At 50.9% G+C, this 23,697-nt stretch overlaps 1 protein-coding gene across 1 annotated transcript; it reads right to left on the minus strand.

Moving 5' to 3' along the window:
* Window positions 1-429: 429 nt before the first annotated feature.
* LOC101769411 lies at window positions 430-1,401 on the minus strand. The gene is made up of 3 exons (XM_022824572.1): window positions 1,124-1,401; window positions 685-866; window positions 430-589 (listed from the first exon to the last, which is right to left on the minus strand). Exons 1-3 carry the CDS (start codon window positions 1,377-1,379, stop codon window positions 458-460), a joined length of 570 nt encoding a protein of 189 aa, XP_022680307.1. The 5' UTR covers window positions 1,380-1,401; the 3' UTR covers window positions 430-457.
* Between the last annotated feature and the right edge of the window lie 22,296 nt (window positions 1,402-23,697).

Here is a 23,697-nt window from a genome sequence, read left to right on the forward strand (position 1 = left end):
TCAAATTTTCCATATGCATTTGCACAAGATTGTGCAGCGACTGTATAACAGCCTGTTATCAGGGGCAATCAACTTCATACTTGCAATGGAGGCCTCCAAGTTAGTGAGCCACATTCTGCTGTTATCTAATTTCAATCATTTAACCTAGAAGACAGCAACCAATAGCAAAACCTCTCTTTTATTACGACATAATTTCCATGACATTAACAACAATGCTATAAGATGTTCCAAATAATGCGAAAAGTATTCAAGCGAACAAAAGGAAAATTAGATATCCAGCATGCTTCAGCTAGCTGGTGTAAGAAACTATACCTTCTCAAGGTTGCTAATCAGTTTTGTGGATTTCTCAGAGTGAATAAAACGGCCATGAACAACTAATAGGCAGTATATCCACCGCAAAACAAGCTTTGTGCTGCCAGATCTGGGGAGACATCCACAAACAGGACAGAATACTCAGTTAGCATGAAAACACACTGGTGAACAAACATGTACATGGGAGTCTTGAGCACCTCATTTTCCATGCAGATACTAAATTTTCAAGGAGTTTGCAAGCATCTTCAGGTTTCAATGATCTTAGATGCACTCGAATCTGTTGAACAACAGCATCAGGAACATAGAACAAAGAAAGTAGACATGGAAACAAACATATGATGGAACATAGAAATAAAATTCAGTTCAACAAACCTTCTTGCTGGGTAAATTAGCATCAGCTTTTATGCTGCCATCACCAAAAAACTCAGAAAAAATATTAGTTGGAATGCCAGGATGGCCTTCAATGCTCTGATCTACTCCAGTATCAAGGACACCACACTCCCTCATCATGTCTTCAATGCATATACCGTCATCTTCGATTCTTTGCACAGGAACTGAACAAGTAAAAGAGTGAGTGTAATTATTGAACTGTTTAATAGAGACACCAACATAGTGAGAGGTACATAAAACAACAATGCATGTAAATTGAAACTTGAGAGTAACTGCTCCCGAATAATAACATGCAATATGTAGCTGTGAATGGGAAAACAGCCAATTATGCAAGTTCAAAATACCAAACTACACAAGCTGCAGCATTTCATTACTTTTGCAGCATTGAAAAAGAAGAAAAAAATACTTATAGGTTATTTACCTCTTTTCTGTATAGATCTTGCTGTGGTGATGTCACTATGAATGGCAGGCTCAATGTCACCACTGGGTTTTGTCACACCATGTTTCCTTTTCTTTTCCTGCGTATGGAGCTTTGGAAGAGGAAGGATGGCATCTTCGGCATTGGCTCGGTCTAGAGCAGTGACAGTTTCTGTAAGAAAATAATCAAGATTCAGCCCGAGAGTAGCTGCCAAATACCGTGTGATCCTTCTGAATAGAAGTCCAAAGGTGGCTTCCATGCTTCACCCTTTAGAAAATGGCACAAGCAAAGGCACAAGCTAGTACTAGATTTGGCTACTAAAACCTTAAAAGTGTTTGATTTGGCTACTATCTGATCGTACCCGTGCTTGGCGTGCAGTGGACGGGCAGGGGCGTAGCCTGAAACTCACATTGGAGATCAGGCCAGACGTGGGGTCCCATGTGGGGGTGCGTCCCTGGGTTCGAGTAGTCATATTTTCGATCGTTGGGTATAGCTAATCGAAAGGTCGTTATGTGCAACCCGGATAGTTGTACATAGCTGGTGGTCGGGTATCTCCTGCAGGATGTAAATCGGTCCGGATTGCCGCAATTCTCGGATATGAATGCACTTGATCACTGTTTAAGAATCGTAATGTAATCACGTTAAATATAATGTTTTTCCTAAAATTAATACGCTGCATGACTTAGTCCCATTGAGTGCTCAAAATGTTTTATTCATCTAAACGGGTTAGGTAAAAACCAAACTAAAATAAAATAACAAAACTAAGGTTCCACTGATAGTAAGCTTTTTCAAAAAATGTGAGTCAGCTAGTACACCAAATAACCATCATTCAATAAAAGAGAACCTATCTATATTGGTTAGTCGGGTCAGACTTGCGGAGTACTTTGTACTCAGGGGATCCTTGTAACTGTTTTTCAGAAAGCTAGCAGGGACCCACCGAGGAGGAAGCTTCGAAGAACTAGGGTATCTTATGAGTCTCATGATACCCCAGGATAAGACCTAAATGTTTACTTCTTTGCCTCGGACTGGTTAAGTTTTAAACTCTTAGAAATGGTTTAACTTGCACTACTAAGTTTCTTTCAATCTATGGTTTGTAGTAAATCGTACCTTTACTATGTATGTAAAAATGTAATGTTTGTTGATGCTATCCCATCATGGAAGCGATCCTGATGTATGGCTATGGAACACACCGTGGAGGTTTTCAAGGAGTTCTGTGAACAGGACCCTTGACGGACTACCGGACTTACACTGTTTTAAGTGCGTTTTGGATAATGGTTGTTTTGACAGCGATTAGACGCACTTAAGCCAGTTTAAGTTGGGCGGTTCCGCCACACGAGGCCCCCACTCTGACAGATGGAGGGTAAGGGGATGACTTCCTCGAGCCGGATGGGTGCCTCATGATCTTCGGAGGCCTGGATGCCTACGAGTCGAAGAGGCGACAGAAGCTGACGAACCGGGAGGAGAATGCCATCGAGCTGGCTGTCCCAACATACTCAAAGTGGTCAGAGTCCGCAATCACCTTTGACAGGTCATACCATCCTAGCCTCGTGGGCGTCCGAGGAGATTCCCTTTGGTGGTAGACCCGATCATCGGGCCTAAACGCCTCTCCAAGGTACTGATGGATGGTGGGAGTGGTACATTGACCCCCTTGACTCCATGAAGATCGGTCAGGAGCGCATCCGGTCGATTGGAATGCCCTTCCATGGTGTGATCCCAGGCAAGTAGGCCGTCCCGCTTGGGTAGATCGACCTGCCCGTGACATTTGGAGATAGGTCAAACTTTCAAATGGAGACCCTAACATTCGAGGTGGTGGATTTCAGCAGCTCCTATCACACTATCCTCGGGCAGACCTCATGGAGATCAAGAGGAACCTCATCCTGACTACCCCTGACTCCAACAAGGGCACCAACGCGTCGGCCTTCCAGTCGGCCGAGGAGACCAAGGAAGTTGAGATCGACGATAGTGACCCGACCAAGAAAGTACCTATTGGGGTGACCTTCTCCAACAAATAGGAAGGCATGCTCAACGACTTCCTACAACGCAACTGGGACGTCTTCGTGTGGCAACCGTCTAACATGCTAGGAATCCTGAGGGAAGTCGTCGAGCACCTTCTCCACATAAAGCCCGATGCGAAGCTAGTAAAGCAACACCTGCGGCTCTCCGATGAGGACAGACGGAAGGCGATCGGTGAAAAGATCGCGAAGCTGTAGGTGGCAGGTTTCATCAAAGAAGTGTACTATCCGGATTGGCTCGCCAATCCCACGCTTGTAAGGAAGAAGAACGGGAAATGGAGGCTGTGTGTTGACTACACCAGCCTGAACAAGTCTTGTCTCAAAGATCCCTTCCCACTGCCGTGAATCGACCTAGTGATCGAGTCGACCGCGGGATGCAAGATCCTATGTTTTCTCGATGCTTACTCCGGCTACCATCAGATAGCGATGTACGAGCCCGATCAACTCGCCACATCGTTCATCACGCCGTTCAGCTTGTATTGCTATGTCACAATGCCGTTTGAGCTATCAGTGATGCTTGAAGCAATGTTTTCACGACCAAATAGGGAAAAATCTTGAGGCATACATTGATGACATTGTGGTAAAATCAAAGAAGGCATGCAACCTAGTAAGTAACCTTGAGGTCACTTTTGCTAATCTACGAAAGAATAGTATTAAACTTAACCTCAAAAAATGCGTGTTTGGAGTCCCGAAAGGGAAACTCTTAGGATTCATGGTCATCGAAGCCAACGTGGAAAAGATCTCCGCAATCCAAAACATGGGACTAATCACTAACATTAAGGGGGTACAGAGGCTCACGGGTTGCTTAGCCTCCCTTAGCAGGTTCATCTCACGACTAGGGGAACGAGGCATGCCGTTGTATAAGCTGCTCAAGAAGTCCGACCAATTTCGATGGACAGAGGAGGCCCAAATGGCTCTAGACAAGATAAAAGGCCTTCTTGACCACACCACCAGTGCTGGTCTCCTCGACGGCAAAGGAACCTATCCTGCTGTACATCACTACGACAGTGCCAGTCATGAGCACCGCACTGGTGGTTGAACGGGAGGAGATAGGTCACACGCTGGCCGTTCAACACTCGGTTTACTTCATCAGTGAGGTCCTGTCCAACTCTAAAACCCAATACTCGCAAGTCCAGAAGCTTCTGTAAGCTGCAACACAACTTTGAATCCCACCCAATATTAGTGGTAACTAGCGCACCCCTCGGCGAAATTGTGCACAATCAAGACGTGATCGGGAGAATCATGAAGTGGGCGATCGAGCTTATGGGATGCGAAATCTAATATGTTCCATGAACCGTGATCAAATCGCAGGTCCTGGCCAATTTTGTCGCCGAATGGACCGAGGTTCAGATCCCGACTGATCCCTGAGTGCATGAGTGCTGGAACATGTACTTCGATGGGTCAGTCCTGAAGGAAGGCGCAGGGGCTAGTGTAGTGCTAATCTCGATGCACGAAATAGGTTCTGATATGTGGTCAGACTACACTTCAAAGCATCGAACAATGTCATAGAGTACGAAGGGCTGGTCAACAGACTATGGATCGCTTCTGGATTGGGCGTTCAGCAACTCTATATATTGGGAGACTCCAAGCTGGTCATCGACTAGGTCATGAAAGACGCTGCTTGCCAAAACCCGAAGATGGAGGCATACTGTCAAGAGGTTTGAAAATCGGAGGATAAAGTCAATGGGCTCAAGCTTGACCACATCCTCTGAAAAGACAATTAGGCACCCGACTGTCGGGACTACTCCCCAGACCCACGAGTAGGCCTCGGATGGCCCACTAAGGGACGTACTCGGACATGATCAGAACAAGGATGGGCGTATCCTACTCGGACTAGTCTTGTATGTTTATGAAAAACTACTCAAGCCGATACCGAGTAGAACTCTGTAATAGTACCCGACTAGGACTCAGACTTGTAACCCTGCCCTCCCGTGTATATAAGGCCGGGCAGGGACACCCCTCAAACAACAATCCTCAGGACCAGAACATACATCAATACAAACCAACACACATGACTTAGGGTATTACGCGATCTAGCGGCCCGAACCTGTCTAAATCGTGTTCCTTCCGTCACCATTGATTCCTTGATTCTCGACGACCCTTACCGCATAAAAGACCACCTAGGGTACCCCCTAGGCGGGTTGCTGGTCTAAAACACCGACAGCTGGCGCGCCAGGTAGGGGAACTCGTCGAGTTTCTCATCGCGAACTCAATGGCGAAAGTCATCATCAGGCCCGTCTTCTTCATCGAAGCCGGCGCCACCTTCGTTTTCGGATCCTGGCTTTGCGTCGCTGAAGGCTCGGGATCGTTCCGGCGCCAGATCGTCGACACTCAGGAGAAGAAACCAGAAGAATTGACCAGAAAAAATCAAGATTTCAAAGTCAACAAGCTCAAGTTTGACTACGCGTCGGATTTGACTTCGTCTCGGACTACTCCAACGTCTTGCTCAACGGTCGGGCTCCACCGACCCCAGCACTCAGGGTCGGGCGAGGCGGAGCCTCCCTCCAGGTTGGGTGAGGCGGAGCTACCCTTCCACAGGGTCGGGCTCCGCCGACCCCAGCACTCAGGGTCAGGCGAGGCGGAGCCTCCCTCGAGGTCGGGCGAGGTGGAGCTACCCTTCCACAGGGTCGGGCTCCGCCGACCCCAGCACTCAGGGTCGTTCCACTCACGTCCAACCACGAAGAAAGCTATACAGAGATTGCTACATCAAGTTTCGGAAGCTACTACCCGGACCGGGAGATACTGGTTATCACTCAGAATAACAACCCGGGTACTAGCCAGAATAGAACCCCCAGGCGACTAGCACAAGCCGACAACATCTCTGACGATGAGTCTACAGTCGACAATGAAACTCCTGAACAGCGCAACCAACGAAGGGCGCGCAATGCTACTCGAGCTGAGCGTCGACAGTCGATGGCTACAAGTATTCCTATTACAAATCTCGAACGGGCTTTCAACGCAGTCCAAGCTCAGGAGCACAATACTCCACTCACGGCTATCGCTTCAATCAACATTTTGACAACACTGATGCCTCAAGATAAGGATAACGCAGCCACAGCTCAGCTCGTGCAGCGTGGCAACGGACTAATCGCGCAACTCGCGGAACAAGCTTACAAGCTACTCGACAAAGAATCACCAATCCCGTCCGTCCCTCGCATTACAGACGGAAGCAGAGGGGCTGCAGATAAAAATGCCACCCCACGAAACGATGATGCAGTCAACCAACCCCGGCAACACAGCTAAGGTCCGAGCAAGCATAAAGCTCCTACTCAACAGAAGGATGTGGGTGAAGCCAGCTGCACCAACTCGGTTAAAAGTGTTCGCCCTACTCGGAAGAACCATGAGATATCCAACATCAGCGATCTACGAGAAATCCTCAACAGTCAGCGCGAACGGGAAGTCAACAGCTACAACCACTTTCCTGCTTTCACAAACTGGGTAATGAAAACAAAATTACTCAAAAAGTTCAAACCGACCGGCATTACCAAGTACGATGGCAAGCAAGACCCAGTTCAATGGCTACGCTGGTACTCGCTAGCCGTCCAAGCAGCCGGGGGTAACAACGACACCAAAGTCATTCATTTCCCTATATGCATGGAACCCGCACCATTGACCTGGCTCGAGTCACTCAAACCCAAGTCCATCGACTCTTGGGCAGACTTAACAAAGGCTTTTACTAACAACTTTGCCAGCTCCATGGCTAGACCAGGCAACAAGATTGACTTACAACAAATTAAGCAGAAAGAGTGCGAGACCCTGCGCGACTATCTACGACGGTTCTTCGAAAAGAAGGCTACTATAGTAGACATCTCCGAAGCAGACGTCATCGAGTGTTTCCAAAACAGACTCTATGATCGACGAACATACCAAGACTTCGGTCGCCGACGGCCAGCCGATGTCAAAGAACTCAAACTTATGGTGCAACAGTGGGCCGATGAAGAAGACAAAGAACGCGAACGGTTCGGTTCCCACCGTAACCGCAGACGCGACAACACTCACAACAATGACACAGATAAAACCCATCATAACGATGCTCGGAATTCCTATCCAGGTAATCACAACCGCAAAAGGAAGCCCGACAACACTGTTGCTACCATGACCAGCTCCGGGAAAAAGGGACAGCGTAGAATTGACGATGGACCAACCTTCACGGAGCTACTCAAAAAGTAGTACCCATGGCACTCGACAAGAAAGCACTCCACATTGGACTGTTACAGCATGCGCCGAGTCATGCAAGACTTGCCAGCACCACCAATTCCTGAAGAGTACGCCAAAAACAGAGACAAGGGTAAAAACAAAGCCCGCGACGACAAAGATGAAGACGGCGATTTCCAACCAGCCTCAAAAACCGTCAACGTCATTTTTGGTGGCATCCCTGGCACAGCATCCAAGCAAGCCAACAAACTCGTACTCAGGGAGATCATGGCCATTGAGCCGACAGACCCCACACCGCTAAAGTGGTCGGAAGTTGCAATTTCTTTCAGCAAAAAAGATCAATGGATGAAATTTTCAGAACCCGGCCGTTTTCCACTAGTCTTGGATCCAGTTGTGGCAGGATCAGAGTTAACCAAAGTACTCATCGACGGCGGGAGCGGCCTCAATGTTATCTTCGCCAAAACATTAAGGAAAATGTGCCTCGACGTCACGGACATGCTTACTCCAACGGATTCACCTTTCTACGGCATTGTGCCCGGAAACGCGGCCATACCACTGGGACAAGTTGTCCTTCCAGTCACCTTCGGAATTAAGGAACATTACCGCACCGAGTACATCAGATTCGAGGTCGCCGACTTCGAGACTTCTTATCACGCCATACTCGGACGGCCAGCAGTAGCCAAGTTTATGGCCATACCACACTATGTTTACCTAGTCCTCAAGATGCCAGATCCCAAAGGAGAGCTCACACTACGAGGAGATCTTAGGAGATCCTACGAGTGCGACACCGAGGCCGTGGAAATTGCTGCGACTACTCAATCTCCTAGTCCCGTGCAGCAAGTCTTCACAGCTTCAAAGAAACTCCATCCAACTGAACTCGAGATCCCGGAAAACAAGTCGGGCTCCACAAAGGTGAAACCCGCTAGCGAGCAAGACTTCAAATCGATCGACCTCCAGACCGGTGATCCTTCCAAGACAGCCCTGATCGGAACAGGGCTGGATCCTAAATAGGAATTCGTGCTCGTCAGTTTCCTTCGGGCTAACCACGATATCTTCGCTTGGAAGCCGGCCGACATGCCAGGTGTGCTCAAGGAACTGATCGAGCATTCCCTCAACATCGATCCCAAAGCTACTCCAAAACGGCAACAACTACACCGGTTTGCTCAGGACAGACGCGACGCCATCAAAAAAGAGTTAGCCAAGCTACTCGCGGCAGGATTCATCAAGGAAGTCTTCCATCCTGACTGGCTCGCCAATCCTGTGCTCGTTCGTAAGAAAAACAACGAATGGAGAATGTGTGTCGACTACACCGACCTCAACAAACACTGCCCGAAAGATCCTTTTGGGTTACCCAGGATTGATCAAGTGGTCGACTCCACCGCTGGGTGCGCCTTGCTATGCTTCTTTGATTGCTACTCCGATTATCATCAGATAAGACTCAAAGAGGAAGATCAAGCCAAAACAGCGTTCATCACACCCTTTGGAGCTTTCTGCTACAAAACAATGTCCTTCAGACTGAAGAACGCAGGAGCAACTTACCAAAGGGCTATACAGATGTGCTTCGAAAAGCAACTTCACCGCAATGTCGAAGCTTATGTTGACGACGTCGTCGGCAAAACAAGACACCGGGAGGAACTCATTGACGACTTGGAGGAAACTTTCTCCAGTCTCCACGCTTTCCGATGGAAACTCAATCCTACTAAGTGCGTCTTCGGAGTACCTTTCGGCAAACTACTCGGGTTCATCATTAGCCATCGCAGCATTGAGGCCAACCCGGAGAAGATATCTGCCATCACAAACATGCGGGCACCAGCCAGCATTAAAGATGTGCAGAAACTCACAGGCTGCATGGCCGCTCTCAACCGGTTCATCTCGAGACTTGGAGAACGGGGACTACCCTTCTTCAAGCTTCTCAAACGCCAGGACAAGTTCAAGTGGACAGAAGAGGCAGATAAGACTTTCACACAACTCAAGGACTTTCTGTCAAAGCCTCCTATACTCACCGCTCCCTCGCCGAACGAGGACTTGCTCCTATACATCTCCGCTACTACTCATGTCGTCAGCACAGCAATAGTAGTCGAACGGTCTGAACCGGGCCACGCTTACAAGGTCCAACGACCTGTCTACTTCGTCAGTGAAGTACTCTCGGACTCCAAAACTCGGTATTCACCGATACAAAAGCTATTATATGCTATTCTGCTCACCTCCCGGAAGCTGCACCATTACTTCCAAGAGCACAACATCACAGTCATCTCCGACTTCCCGCTTGGCAAAATTCTCCATAACAGAGATGCCATGGGTAGAATCTCCAAATGGGCAGTCGAACTCGGAGCTCTTACTTTGAGCTTCAAGCCAAGGACAGCCATCAAGTCTCAGGCTTTGGTCGATTTCATAGCTGAGTGGACCGAAAATCAAGTCCCAACTCCAGTCGAACGACCAGAGCATTGGGTAATGTACTTCGACGGATCCCTCAAACTTGAAGGGGCCGGCGCAGGCGTCTTACTCATCTCCCCCAAGGGAGACCAACTTAAGTACGTGCTGCAGATATTCTAGGAAGCATCCAATAACAAAGCCGAGTATGAAGCACTGCTACACGGCCTTCGCCTTGCAATCTCCCTCGGCATCAAACGACTACTGGTGTATGGCGACTCCCTAGTCGTCATAAACCAGGTCAATGACGAGTGGGACCGAAACAAGGACAACATGGACGCTTACTGCAAAGAAGTCCGTAAACTGGAAAAGAAATTCTCCGGCTTGGAGTTCCATCACATCGTCCGCGACAACAACGTTGCCGTCGACGTCTTATCCAAAATGGGCTCAACTCGTGCAGAAGTTCCAGCAAGAATTTTCGTACACGAACTACGCAAGCCATCCATACCTGAATAGGTCACACCGCCAGTAGTCCCGACTACTAACGCCTCTCGAGAGATCATGATGATAGAAGTCGACTGGAGGACACCCTTCATCGACTACATCAAAGATCACCAGCTACCATCCGACAAGAATAAAGCTGAGCAAATCTCCCGACGAGTAAAGAATTACGTTATAGTCAGAGACAAGCTCTACAGGAAAGGTGCATCATCTGGAGTACTCATGAAGTGCGTTACCAGAGAAGATGGTCAAGAAATCCTAGAAGAGATTCACAGAGGAATCTGCGGCAACCACGCCTCTTCGAGGACTCTAGTTGGCAAGGCTTTCAGAGCAGGGTTCTACTGGCCAATGGCTCTGGCCGACGCCAAGCAACTAGTCCAAAAATGCAAAGGTTGTCAATTCTTCACAAAACAGCAACATGTGCCAGCTTACAAGCTAGTCACAATACCTCCAACATGGCCATTTGCCTGCTGGGGGCTCGACATGATTGGCCCGTTACCAACTGCGCCAGGAGGATTCAATAGAGTACTCGTGGCAATTGACAAGTTCACCAAGTGGATCGAGGTCAAACCAGTCACTTGCACAAAGGCAGACCGAGTTCTCGACTTCTTGGATGAAATCGTACATCGCTATGGTTTTCCCAACAAGATTATCACAGATCTCGGGTCAAACTTCAACAATCACGACTTCTGGGAATATTGCGAGAATAGCGGTATCGACATCCGCTATGTCTCGGTTGCTCATCCGCGAGCCAACAGTCAAGTCGAGCGTGCTAATGGCATGATCCTCGATGCTCTGAAGAAACGACTACACGACGTCGGCAACACCAAAGGCGGCCGATGGCTCAAAGAGTTACCCAATGCCTTGTGGGGCCTGCGCACCCAACCGTGCAAGACTACGGGACTCTCACCTTACTTTCTGGTATATGGCTCAGAAGCCATACTACCCGCTGACATCATGTGGCAATCACCATCCGTTGAACAATACGACGAAGAGCTTGTAATAGAAACGCGGCGAACGGATATCGACAGTTTGGAAGAAACAAGATGCGCAGCACTAGTGCAATCTGCCAAATACCTTGACGGTTTAAGGTGTTATCACGATCGCAACGTCAGGGAAAGATCTTTCAACTCGGGCGATATGGTCCTTAAGCGTATCCAAGACACGTCAGGATTGCACAAACTCAATTCACCGTGGGAAGGTCCTTACATCGTATCAAAGGTTACAGGACCCAGATCTTACAGACTCCAAGAGCTTTCAGGAGAACAGGTGCCAAACTCCTGGAATATAGAACACCTCTGTCGCTATTACCTATAGCAGCACTCGAGTACTCACTTCAAGGGAACTACTCGGGACGACTACTCGACCGCCGACTTCAAGGGGTGTTCGCTTCAACGCGCTATCAATACAACAAAGAAACTTGCCCTGATACAAACTCTTCATATCAATCTTTACTGAAACAAGAGTACATCAAGTTACATACGAGTACAAGGACTCGGTTCAACAAAGACTACAAGCAACTACCTACTGGCGGGCTGCATTTAAGCCTCAGGCTTTTACTATATCACAAGGCCACTTAGGTCTGCCGACAGCAAAAAGGGCCCACACGCAAGGAAGCTGCGCAAAACGTAGCCATACCCAGGTATCCTACCCAAGGCAGTGCCAGGTACTCCATTACCGCCATCACCAGGACAGCGGCAACATCAAAACCGGCAAGACGCGCCTAGAGGGAACCAAGGCTGCTCTTTTGCTAGCCTTGCGAAGCCCATCTACTCTACGGCCGCACCTTCGCTTTCAGAGCGGGATGAAGACCGCGGCACTCATCACCCATCACTCGCTGCGAGTTCCAACACGTACTCTGCTGGATCAGTAGCTGCAAGATGAGGCACGCGACGAACCCTCCTACGAGGATTCTTCTAGCATCGCGGCTATCCCTACGAGCGCAAGAGTTTGTGGAGGCAAGGTGGCCTTAATCTACAAGGAATCTTCTAGCACCGGTGCGCTCTTTGCTGGCTCTCTACACTCAAACAGAAGCAACCGCAGGCAATCCATTGCTACTCAGAAGCTTGAGTTGGTTCGCCCACCAGATGGCCCTATTTATAGCCGAAAGCCACAACTACCACCGGCCCAAGAGTTACTGTGCACCCGTGATCAATGAGTTTGACAACTCCTGACTATGCCCATGTGACTGCACTCATGCTACAACAGACAAAGGAGCATAATACACCCGTGCCTCCGCAACGGACAAAAGAGCATAGTACACCCGTACATCAACAAAGGACAGCTGAGTACAGTACACCCGCGTCCCTCAGAAGACTACTCAAACAACTTTACGACTACTCGACACTTGGGACTACTACAAGCCAAGCTTAGCCTACATGTCGGGGGCTTCGACTACTCCAACCTCGGGACCAAAGGTCGGGCGAGGCGGAGTTCCACCCTCAAAAGGTCGGGCGAGGTGGAGTTCCACCCTCGAAGGGTCGAGCTCCGCCGACTCCAGGACTCAGGGTTGGGCGAGGCGGAGTCTCGCTCGGGGTCGGGCGAGGTGGAGCTGCCCTTCCAGAGGGTCGGGCTCAGCCGACCCCAGGACTCAGGGTCGGGCGAAGCCGACGCCAAACCTCAAAGTCAAGCGAGATGAATCCCCTCCCCAGGGGGTCGGGCATAGCAGAGTTGCAATACATCGAGTTTCGACAAAATGGAGTAAACAACAACAACTATTTGCAAAACGATGACAACAAATCCAAAAGGCTCGACATTTCAAAATATCAATGTATTCAAATATAAGAGTACACAAACAGTTCAAAGCTCTTCTAAGGAAACAAACTCCGACATCTTGGCTGCAATGGGCTCCGCCTCCTCAAGGTACTGCGCATAGGCCTCCTCTGTGCAGTTGCGAGCCACGCCATCACCTGCTGCCAAGTCTGCCCTCGGGTAGTAGGACTTCACAACCGCAAGCACCTGTTTGCAAACAGTCTTGCACAGTCCCGCTACTTTACTCGGGGCAGCTCTTAGTCGCTCTACTAGCGATTGCGGTCCTGCACCTTCCTCCACGGGGGCTATGGCATTCACCAAATCTTTGGCCGCTCCAGACAGCTCTTGGAGTTCGCCCCGAAGTCTTCCCAAGGTCTGGGCATGATCTCTACATGCCACCATGGCCATGGCGAGCATCACGTCATTCTGCATCTTTCGGTCCCGCTGATGCTCGCACGCAGCTTGTGCTTCAGTGAGCGCGGCCCAAAGATGTTCGGCTTCATTTGCCACTCGGTCATGAGCGTTCCTCCAATCAATAACTTGGTTCCTTGCAGACGCCTCCTATTTCTTCAGCTCTACAAAGCAAAAGAACTCAGGCCACAGTCAACTACAGTTGGACACACCCAAAGTAGTCGCAATGCTTACCTTGATACTTCTTGTTCAAGGATTTATAGCGGCTCTCCAGTTTCTCCTGCAGAACGGCGTGATCTGCGCGTTCCACGGCAAAGGATTTCTCCCCGACTTCATGAATTCGAAGCGCTTCTGTCAGACGGGCACATTCCTGCTCCAGCTGATGGTTTCTTTCCTGAAAGGATCCGAGTATGCTGTGGTGAGTTTCACGCCTCACGCCTACTCGGATCAGGCAGTAACATCAGCAATATCTACCTGGATGCCCCGGAACACATCCATGGCCCTCTGGAGCTCCAAGTCAGAAGGCGGGCTGAGTACTGGCCTTTGGGTACTCTCCACAAGATGAGGAACGGTACCCAGAGCAGCACCTACAACATTTACCATGTCAGCTATCAACTACGATTACAATAACAAATTACAGGCATTTACCTGGAGCAGTCGTTTGTTTGGATTTCTCAACCACAGCCAGCGCTCCGCCAGAGGATGATGATAGGCCGGCCCTCCCCAAGCTTGATGCAGCAGCAGGTACCTCCACTGAGCGGATCATGTCTTGAAGCATCGACATAGTAGCTCCAAGACGGCCGTCGTCAACCTCGGGTATCTCTTCAACAATGAAGTCCTCCAGAGGAATAGATGCTGTAGTCAAAGGTTTTGGCACTATCCCTGTCTCAACAGGGATAGTCTCCTCTGTGTCCCTACTCCAACAAAGTGTCACTACTTGATTTTAAGACAATCCAACGGCATCCAACAAGACAAGGAGGCTCACCGGGTTGAACGCGGCGGCAGTCGCACCCGTTTCTTCTCGGCGACAGGCGGCCGAGTACTAGGAGCCGCAGGAATAGCCACCGGCACCGTTTTCTCACCAAGACCTACAAAATCGAAGTCAAGATCAACAGTACTACTCAAATGACTACAATTGGAAGGGGCAACGCTTACCACTGGCGATCACATTGGACAGCAAGGTGCCAGTAGCAAGTACTGGTGACACCTCCTTCGCTACTCTAGCAGGCAGCCCCAGAACCGCCTGGTCGGCAATGGGCGGCATGGCAGCCAGAGGAGTTGGCGCAGTTAACTTGGGGGCTACCACAGTTTCTGTTGATGGTACCCTCTCCGGCACCGAGTCAACAACCGTATCACCGACTTCAAGGTCGGACGCGGCTATTTCTTTAGAGGCAGCCTCATCTACAGCCTTCACGAACCAAGACAAGATTCACCACATCAATAACGCATTTCAAGCTCCTCAGTAACATACAAGTTATCGACTACATACCTTGGTACCCCGAGACTTTTCAGTGGTTGAAGCAGACTTAGCCGCGGCCATCTTGCGGACTACTCTGCGTCTCTTGACAGGAGGAGAAGGCTCGTCCTCCGACTCCTCGACGACGGCTTCCGACTCTTCTTCCGACTGTGCCACGTAGCCATCCAGAACTCGGGACTTCTAAACAACAAATCGGTGTCATCAACAAGAATCACAAGTCAAAAGAAAACAAGTCAGGAGGGAAATACTTACCACCTCTGGCTCGTACCAGGATTAATACTGGCGAAGGGCTACAGGGATTACTGGTACTCCCTGATAGTTCCTAAAAAACTTAGCCAGCAGCGCCTCCACATCATCGTCAGATATATCCTCCTCAGACATACGCGATGGATCCTTCAGGCCTCTGTACTCACCTCCTGGGTGAGCACGTTTTTGAAGTGGCTGGACCCTTCTCTTCAGGAAGCTGGCTGCCATGTTGATACCAGTCAGACCGAGTGCTTTCAACTCGGTGATCTGCTGCATCTGGAGATCAAGCTCAGGGGTATCCTCGGGCTCGCTTACCTAGTTTTCCGCATGCTTGGGCGCGTGACCAGTCACCACAGGCAAGCGAGGATCATGGTTCCCATTGTAGAACCACCTTTTCTTCCAATCCCCATGGGAGTCGGTCAGATTATACTCAATATATGCATTCGAGTTTCTGAGTTGGAACCCGACGCCTCCAAAGACCTCCGTCCGCTGGGCACTCGGCTGAGGCTTTCAACAGAACAGTTTCCTGAATAGCTCGAGCCTTGGAGGTACTCCCAGGAAAACTTCGCACAGATGTACAAATATAGCCATGTGCAGTACTCCATTGGGATTCAAGTGGACGAGCTGAAGATTGTAGTACTCGAGAATACCTCTGAAGAAGTCGGAGGTGGGCACAGCCAGTCCCCTTTCCACGAAGTGAGCAAGCATCACCGTCTCGGCAGGATGTTAATCAAACTGCCACGCATTGGGGAACGCGGGGCGCCACTGCACGATTTCCTTCGACTGAAGGAGCTTGGCATCAACTAGCGCTTGGACTGCTTCCTCCTTCATCACTGAGTGTTGCCAAGTTGCCCCAGGTGGCGGCGGAGCTATCTGGTTTGTCGGCCCCACCTTCGGCGCCGGCAGCACCAACTCCTTCCCCTTCTTGGATCTGACCTTGCCCATCGCCGGAGCCTTGCCTTGGATCTTCTCGGGTTTCTTACCCATCTTCTTGGAGCGCATCCGATGGACTCAACCTCAAGTTAAGGAAGAGGCTTCCACTTGGATCTAAGCAGCAATGGATGAGGCGGCAGCACTGGCGGCAGCGAAAAAGCGAGCGAAGGCGCAGAGGAGGAGGAAGAACAGATCTAATGCCCGTATGGTGTCACAACAACCGAAAAGGGCCTTTCCAGATTTATCTCCGGCGGCTCCAGATTTGACGCGTCAGTTGCTCAACGGACAGATTAAATTGCGTATTAATCGCAATAAACACCCAACAGTTACTACATTCAACGGATTGCTGACCACTTCAACAACAGGAATCGCCTAAGTGCTCGGGGGCTACGGGTACTGTACCCGTTGGTCAGTTTTTTTTCTTTTTCAAGATCTCCGAGGGTAAAATGGACAAAAGCTGGTTTGACCCTCAGCCTGATTCTTCGACTCAGCCTAAGGCTCGGGGGCTACTCCATATGGAGTGCGATTGACATCACACTACCATATAAAATTACTCAGGAACAGAGACAACTCGAAGCTGCAGAAAGAGTACCTTCCAGCCACGTGACAGTACTCGGGCACTTCAGTCCGCAAAACAACTCGGGTAGTGCCTGCAGTGCCTAAGACTATGGCGCACGACTACAAAGTACTCGGGGGTTTGTCAGGACTACTCCCCAGACCCACGAGTAGGCCTCGGATGGCCCACTAAGGGACGTACTCGGATATGATCAGAACAAGGATGGGCGTATCCTACTCGGACTAGTCTTGTATGTTTATGGAAAACTACTCGGGCCAATACCGAGTAGAACTCTGTAATAGTACCCGACTAGGACTCAGACTTGTAACCCTGCCCTCCCGTGTATATAAGGCCGGGCAGGGATCCCCCTCAAACAACAATCCTCAGGACCAGAACATACATCAATACAAACCAACACACAGGACGTAGGGTATTACGCGATCTAGCGGCCCGAACCTGTCTAAATCGTGTTCCTTGCGTCACCATTGATTCCTTGATTCTCGATGACCCTTACCGTATAAAAGACCACCTAGGGTACCCCCTAGGTGGGTTGCCGGTGTAAAACACCGACATCGACGACCTGGCCAAACTCGCATTGAGCACAGGACTCACCCCCGACAGCGTCTTCATCAATGACCTCCATGAACCATCTGTCCAACTTGAGCGGGTAGATAAAGCGACACCTGTCGATGCCCCGGAAGACAAGGCGCAAGGCCCTACCACACCCCCAGCAGGCAATGACAACCGACCCACCACGACCGAATCTGTGCTCACAACAGGCAAGGCTGAGTCCGAGAACCCAGCTGGAGGATTCCTTTCCTTGACTATCTGCTGCGGGATATGCTCCCCTCCCCTCCTGCGACAAAAAAGAAGCAAGATGCCTCTCTTGGCGATCAAAGACCTTTGTAGTAATCGGAAACGAGCTTTACAAGTGAAGCATGAGTGGAATCCGTATGCACTACATCCCTCGTGAACATGGCAATCAAGTCCCGCACGACCCCAGGCAGGGGTCTGCGGGCACCACGTAGCCCCATGAACACTCGTCGGCAAGGCCTTTTGGCAAGGCTTCTACTGGCTGAACGTAGTGGCGGACGCCAAAAATTTGGTACATACCTGCCAGGGATGCCAGTTCTATGCAAGGCAAACACACTTCCCAGTGTAGGAGCTGCAAATGATCCCCATCACGTGGCCCTTCACAGTCTGGGGGCTCAACATGGTAGGACCTCTTAAGAAAGCACCCGGGGGCTATGATCACCTCCTAGTCGCAGTCAGTAAGTTCACCAAGTGGATAGAAGCCAAGCCGATAACGTCACTCAAGTCGGAGCAAGCAGTCGAGTTCATGTTGGACATCGTCCATCAATTCAGGGTTCCCAACTGCATCATCACCGACAACAGTAGCAACTTCACCGAGAAAAAATTCCTGGAGTTCTGCAACACCTATGGCATTCAGGTCAACTAGGCATTTGTAGCCCACACGTGAACCAATGGCCAGGTATAGCAGTCCAATGGTACGATCTTGCAAGGCCTCAAGCCCTGCATCTATGACAAGCTTAAGAAATTCGCCGAGCGATGGGTGGCCGAACTCCCCTCCGTGCTTTGGAGCCTACGAACTACGCCCAACAGCTCGACAGACCTCACTCCGTTCTTCTTGACAACCTTGACATGCTAGACAAAGCCCGAGACGTTGCCCTGATTTGGTCGGCAAAGGACCAACAAAACCTTCAACAGTACCACAGCAGACACATCAAAGCACGCTCTTTCAATGTTGGCGACCTCGTCCTTCGAAGGGTGCAGTCCTCCAAGGACAAGCACAAACTATCACCACCATAGGAAGGGCCATTTATCATCGTATAGGTGCTACGGCCGAGCATGTATTGCCTCAAAGACATCGCAGGAAACACCATTACCAACACATGGAATGTAGAACAGCTATGTCACTTTTCCCCTTGAGATGTACTCAACTTAAAACAAGTCACCCGATGTAAAAACGCATGGTGTTCCCGATTGAGCAACCCGTGCCAACCTACCAGTCGGTAGCTGCGGGTCGCAAAGACTGAAGTGCGATAGATAAACTGAAAAATGATGAAGGGGTTCACCACATTAAGTTCACAGAACGAGAAAGAAAAACATGCGTGATTGTTCATACATGCCCACACATGAGCAACAACTAAATGATAGCAATGACACAACTAATTCTTCTTCACTTCCTTCCCCAGCACGAGCTTTGGCGGGATCTTCTCAGTCAAGGCCTGGTCGCAGGGGGTCACCTCTGAGCCAATATGCACTAGCTCATCTTTCGGAAGAGGACCGAACCCACCTGCCAAGGCAGCCAAGTCCAGCTCGCTGTAGTGGGAAGCAACCATGGAGAGAGTCATATGAGGCCCAAGGAAGTACGCAGAGTAGATCCCTGACTAAACGCAGTCGGGAAGACTGGTGAGGCGGCGCAGAATGTCACTACTTCCACTTGGGGGCTGAAGCGCCTCGCACACCGCCATAGCAATGTTGCAGAACTTCAACTCCCTGGTCGCTGCTGTAAGATCCTCGTACGCCCGATCTCTATCCTCCTGTAACGTCGCAGCCACCATCTGAGCATCTGTACATAAAAATAAAACTCTTAGGACAAGGATCAAGAAAGGACCCACTACAAAGCGACAAGTACAAGCTACTCATGGTGATTTGCGACAATCCTCTGTTTAAGATCTTGCTCCAGATGCTCCTTAACACTTTCCACCTTCACGTGCTGCTCGTTGTCACGCGCCTCCCCCAACACCTTCACACGCTGCTCCAGGCGACCGCACTAGTCCTTCGCCACATGAGCCCTCCCCCCACCACAGCAACTAGCCCTGCGCAGGGGGAAGGAAAATGAGGACAATAAGGAGGCTGAGCATAAGAAGACCGACCAACCATGAGTAAAAAGAATAACTAACCTTGGGCGCACTCAGCCTCAACTAAGGTGGCATCCCTCATCGATTGAAGGTTCTGGGCCTTCAACAACGCCTCGTCATGGACCGATTGCGCCTAGAGTAGGGACGTCTGCCAAGCCACGACATCCTTTTTTGTGGTCTCCACCAGGGTGGACATTCGTGACTTTGAGCCAGCCATGTCCTCCCGGAGTTGCTGGTTCTGGACAGACAAATGTTCAAGCTCCTCCTGCACCGAGACAAGCTGGGTCTCAACTTCCTCGCAATGGCGATGCTCGTTCCCCATGGCCCCCGATGGAAGGACCACACGGTAGAGGAAGTCAGGCTTGTATTGGGAATGGGAGAATATCCACTGAAAAGAAAATGAAGCTTAGAAAACAACACCAACAAGAGGTGGTCGAACAACACAAGGAGGAGGTTACCTCCCTGCGTGGAAGCAGATCACACCGCAGAAGGTGAAGGATGTTGTACAACCCTAGCTCCACCCAAGACGCGATGCATCTCGACTGCTCCCACTCGCGCTACTCTGCCTCATCGTCTAGCCGGAACACTTCCTTGTCCGGGAATTGGCGGTCAGCCCACACGAGCGGCGTCACATACGGACGAGCCGATGACGAGCCATCACCGACTACCGTCACAACAAGGCCCAACCAAGACGCCACCAGAGGTGGCTGAGCAGTCCCTGCATCAACTTCAGCCACCGACCAACTCGCGGATGGCAGCTCATGATGAGCGACGACGGGAGAAAAAGCAGCCGCTGGTGGGACGGTTGCGGCTGAGGAGGAAGATGTCCCACCTGCGTCACAAAGCAACGGACAAGGCAGAAAGTCAATCATCTCGATCACCAATGGAGGAGATGGCGGTGTCTCTATGGCCGCCGAGCACTCCATGGGAGGGGTATCCAGAGCTCCCTCAAGTAGCAGGATCCAACGGCTCGAGGAGACATTGCCAATGGTGGCAGCATCCAAGGAATCCTTGCTTGTCGCAACCTCGGGCTGAGGAACCAATGGCACCACCACCTACACCGACTGAAGCATGACAGGCTCCCCATGCAGGATGGAGCCGCCAACTCTACCAGAAACTGCCGCACCTAAAGGCATGATGGACGCGGATGGAGCTTGCGGGGAGGCAAGAGAGCAGTCGGGGCAGTGGTCGCCCCTCTCTTGGATAGTGGCCGAGTGGGACCCCTATCATACAAGGAGCAAGGATCTGTCATGGCAGAACTCAACTTAATCCCCTAACTACAAATGGGAAAGAAGTTCCAAAGACAAACTTGGGAGAGAATATGCGCAGGACTTCGAGAGCTCCAATCGGGGCAGAACCTTCTAGGGAAGCAGCGGCACCAGAGGCGGCACTCGCCAATGGATCCTCCACACGTGCACGCTTGGAGGCGTCATCGTCGATCATGATCCCCAGCCCATGCTTCCGGGCGGAGACCCCAAGGGGAAAGTGGGTGTTGTCAGTCGTGCCTCCCGGGAGCAACAACGACTCATCATCAGAGGAGAAGTTAGGCTCCTCCAGTTCTTCCTTGCCCACGGCACGACATCTCCAACGAAATGCCTCGAACTCACTCTTCTTCTTCTTCTTCTTAGCATCCTTCTTCCGCTTCACCTCCACAGCAGCCATGGTCTTTATGTCCCTACAGTAAGAAGAAGACAACATCAGTCGCCAAGGGATGACGGAGATGGAAGCAGTTGGGGAAAGGAAAAATCACGAAAAAGAAAGAACCTAGTCGAGCGACTAACCAGGTTGGGAGGGTTGCTCGCGTGAAAGGCCACGGGGTGGTCCCTAGGTACGGCGTCAGCACCACCTGCCAGGTAGAACTGGATGGGCATGCGGACCTCTAACTCGAGAAGTTCTTCAGACCTCTCCCTAATCGGGTCCTGATGGCCCAAGTACTAGAACATCGCATGGACCAGCTGCTTTGAAGGATGGATGCGCCGGTTGAAAAACTCTGGCAGCAATCCGGCCCTGGTGATCCCCTGTGAGATGCATTCGTGGAAGACTGGGAGAATGCGGTCCAACTTCTTCTTGTCTGCCATTGGCATGCCCCAGGTCCATGTATCCTGCACGACGGGGACGCCGCCGGTGAATGGAGGAAGACCTGGGGAAGAGTTGTTGATGTAGAACCACTTCCTGTGCCATCCCTTATTGGAGGTGATGGAGGGGAGGTCAAAGTAGTCCTTCTCCTTCCCAGTTCGTAGCTAGATCCCTGCTCCGCCAATGGGGGCACCACCCTCACCGCGCAGCTCAAAGTAGGACTCGATATGCATGATGAAGAAGTACACCCACAGTAGGAAGTTTGCCTACACACTGAGGAAGCACTCGCAGAAGGTGATGAAGGCCACAATGTGGAGGAGCTCATTGGGGTTGAGATGCTGCAACTCTAGTAGGTAATGATGCAACTGTGCCCGTAAGAATGGATGCGTCGGCAGCCCGAAGCACCGCTCGTAGAACGGAGCAAAGACCACGATCTCGCCTAGCTGAGGATTGAGGAAGGACTCCCCCTACGGAAGGCGCCATCTGGATTCCTCCAGCGGAGAGACGAATCCTTTGTTCATGAGCCCACGAATACGGGCACCAGAGATCTCCAAGCGATGTTAGGAACCCATGATGCGGGGGCGGCAAAGTTGATGAAGACAATGAAGCAGCGGACCTAATGCGAGCGCGGCAGCGCAAGAAGGTGATCAGATAGATGCGAAGCAAGGAAGAAGAAAGAGCGAGCCTTATCCCCTCTCGGACGGTTTATAAAGGAAGGGAGAGGAATCGATGAGACACGCGTGGGTGCGGTAGGGCCCACCACTACCCACGCCAGGTCATGGGAAATGGAACCACCAGTGGCAAGGACAGGGCAAGCCCCAGTAGCATGAAGTCGCGGGGTGACCCTCCAACTTTTGACAGAAGTTGATGTGGGCGGCGCCAGCGCATCGTGTGGCAGGGTGCCACCCAGTCATTGGGTCATTGGCCCATTGGGCCAAAGGAGGGAAAGGAATCACTAGTCCATGGAACAAGCGGACGGTTCGAGGGCCAGGCTCGCAAGGGGCTCCGAGGCCGCCGCACACCAAGAATGTGAGAGATGGTAAGGGATAGGCCCCAGAATGGCCCAAATGAGTTGGGAACAACCCCTAACTAAAGGAAATCCCTGACTACTCGAAAGCCACAGTTACAACCCCACTCGTGGGCTAACCCCACGAGGGGAGGACAACAAAGTCCCTGGAGTTGGTCGAACGACTCAGGAACCAAAACGGAAGAAGGACCAAGGCAGCGTGAGATGCTCCAAGATGAGCCAGGCTAGGGTTCCTACCGAGGGAAAACTGGATCTCGCACGAACAAACCTATTGAAGCTCAAAACGAGCGTCGCATGCGACCATCGAGGAATTTGTCATTCGAGCTCGGAAAAACCTTCCCCTACCAAGGGAAGTGCGGGTTGATTAAAAACTGAACAAATGGTAAAACTCGAATCATCCACATGACAAAAAATAAAGATGCCTTAAAGATGTATTCATTCGGTCAAAGGTCGGAGCCATTTAAATATACAAACTTGGCCATCACCGCCCATTGGGCGGAACGAGGTAGCAAAGAGCCTCAATAACCTTCTGCGAGCATCAACAACCTACGTAAAGGCACCGGGAAGGCTTACTTCAAATAGACTCAAAAGAAAGCATTTAACCCGGCCGTGATAGAGGAGGCGAAAGAAGGCTGGAAGAAGATCTGGGATAAGGGCCCATCGCTTGACTGGGCCCCCAGTGGGAAGCACTAGATGAAGATTGGGAGCCATCCACGATGGTACCCGGACGAACGCTGGCATCCGCTAGGACGACGCCCACGGTCGACCAAACAACCATGGAACAAGCACAGACGTCAACACAAATAGTTCCAACGAGATGGCTAGCAATATCAGGGGCAACTTGGAAGTTGTCCTGACACCGGCTGCCCCGCCACCTCCACATGCCTTCATCACACCCCTCCGCTCGCTGACATTATGCTAGCACCTAGGAACGAGCCGCGCGCACAATGCGCGAATGGAGATTTCGTCAGGTGGCCTCCCACTGCAGGGAAGAGGGTGAGTTGCGATTTTCCTTGGAACATTGAAGATGGACGAGGAAGAGGAGGCGTCGTTCCTCCCTATGTATAAGCCAGCCATAGCCGCACGTGGACCGGCGAAGGCATCCCTCATAAGCACGAACCACGAGGCACCTACGCAAAGGCAGTGGACCCTTTGCCCGCCCCTCCCCCCCCCCCCC

This window comes from Setaria italica, chromosome II (genome assembly GCF_000263155.2).
Source record: "Setaria italica strain Yugu1 chromosome II, Setaria_italica_v2.0, whole genome shotgun sequence".
Taxonomy (NCBI): domain Eukaryota; kingdom Viridiplantae; phylum Streptophyta; class Magnoliopsida; order Poales; family Poaceae; genus Setaria; species Setaria italica.

What these genes read in the sequence shown, in the direction of transcription:
- LOC101769411 (XM_022824572.1), bottom strand. Translation starts at nt 1,379, where the DNA reads ATGGAAGCCACCTTTGGACTTCTATTCAGAAGGATCACACGGTATTTG. An exon ending in AAGATCTATACAGAAAAGAG is followed by an intron (nt 867 to 1,123) that starts GTAAATAACCTA and finishes TTACTTGTTCAG; the next exon opens with TTCCTGTGCAAAGAATCGAA. An exon ending in CTAATTTACCCAGCAAGAAG is followed by an intron (nt 590 to 684) that starts GTTTGTTGAACT and finishes GTTGTTCAACAG; the next exon opens with ATTCGAGTGCATCTAAGATC.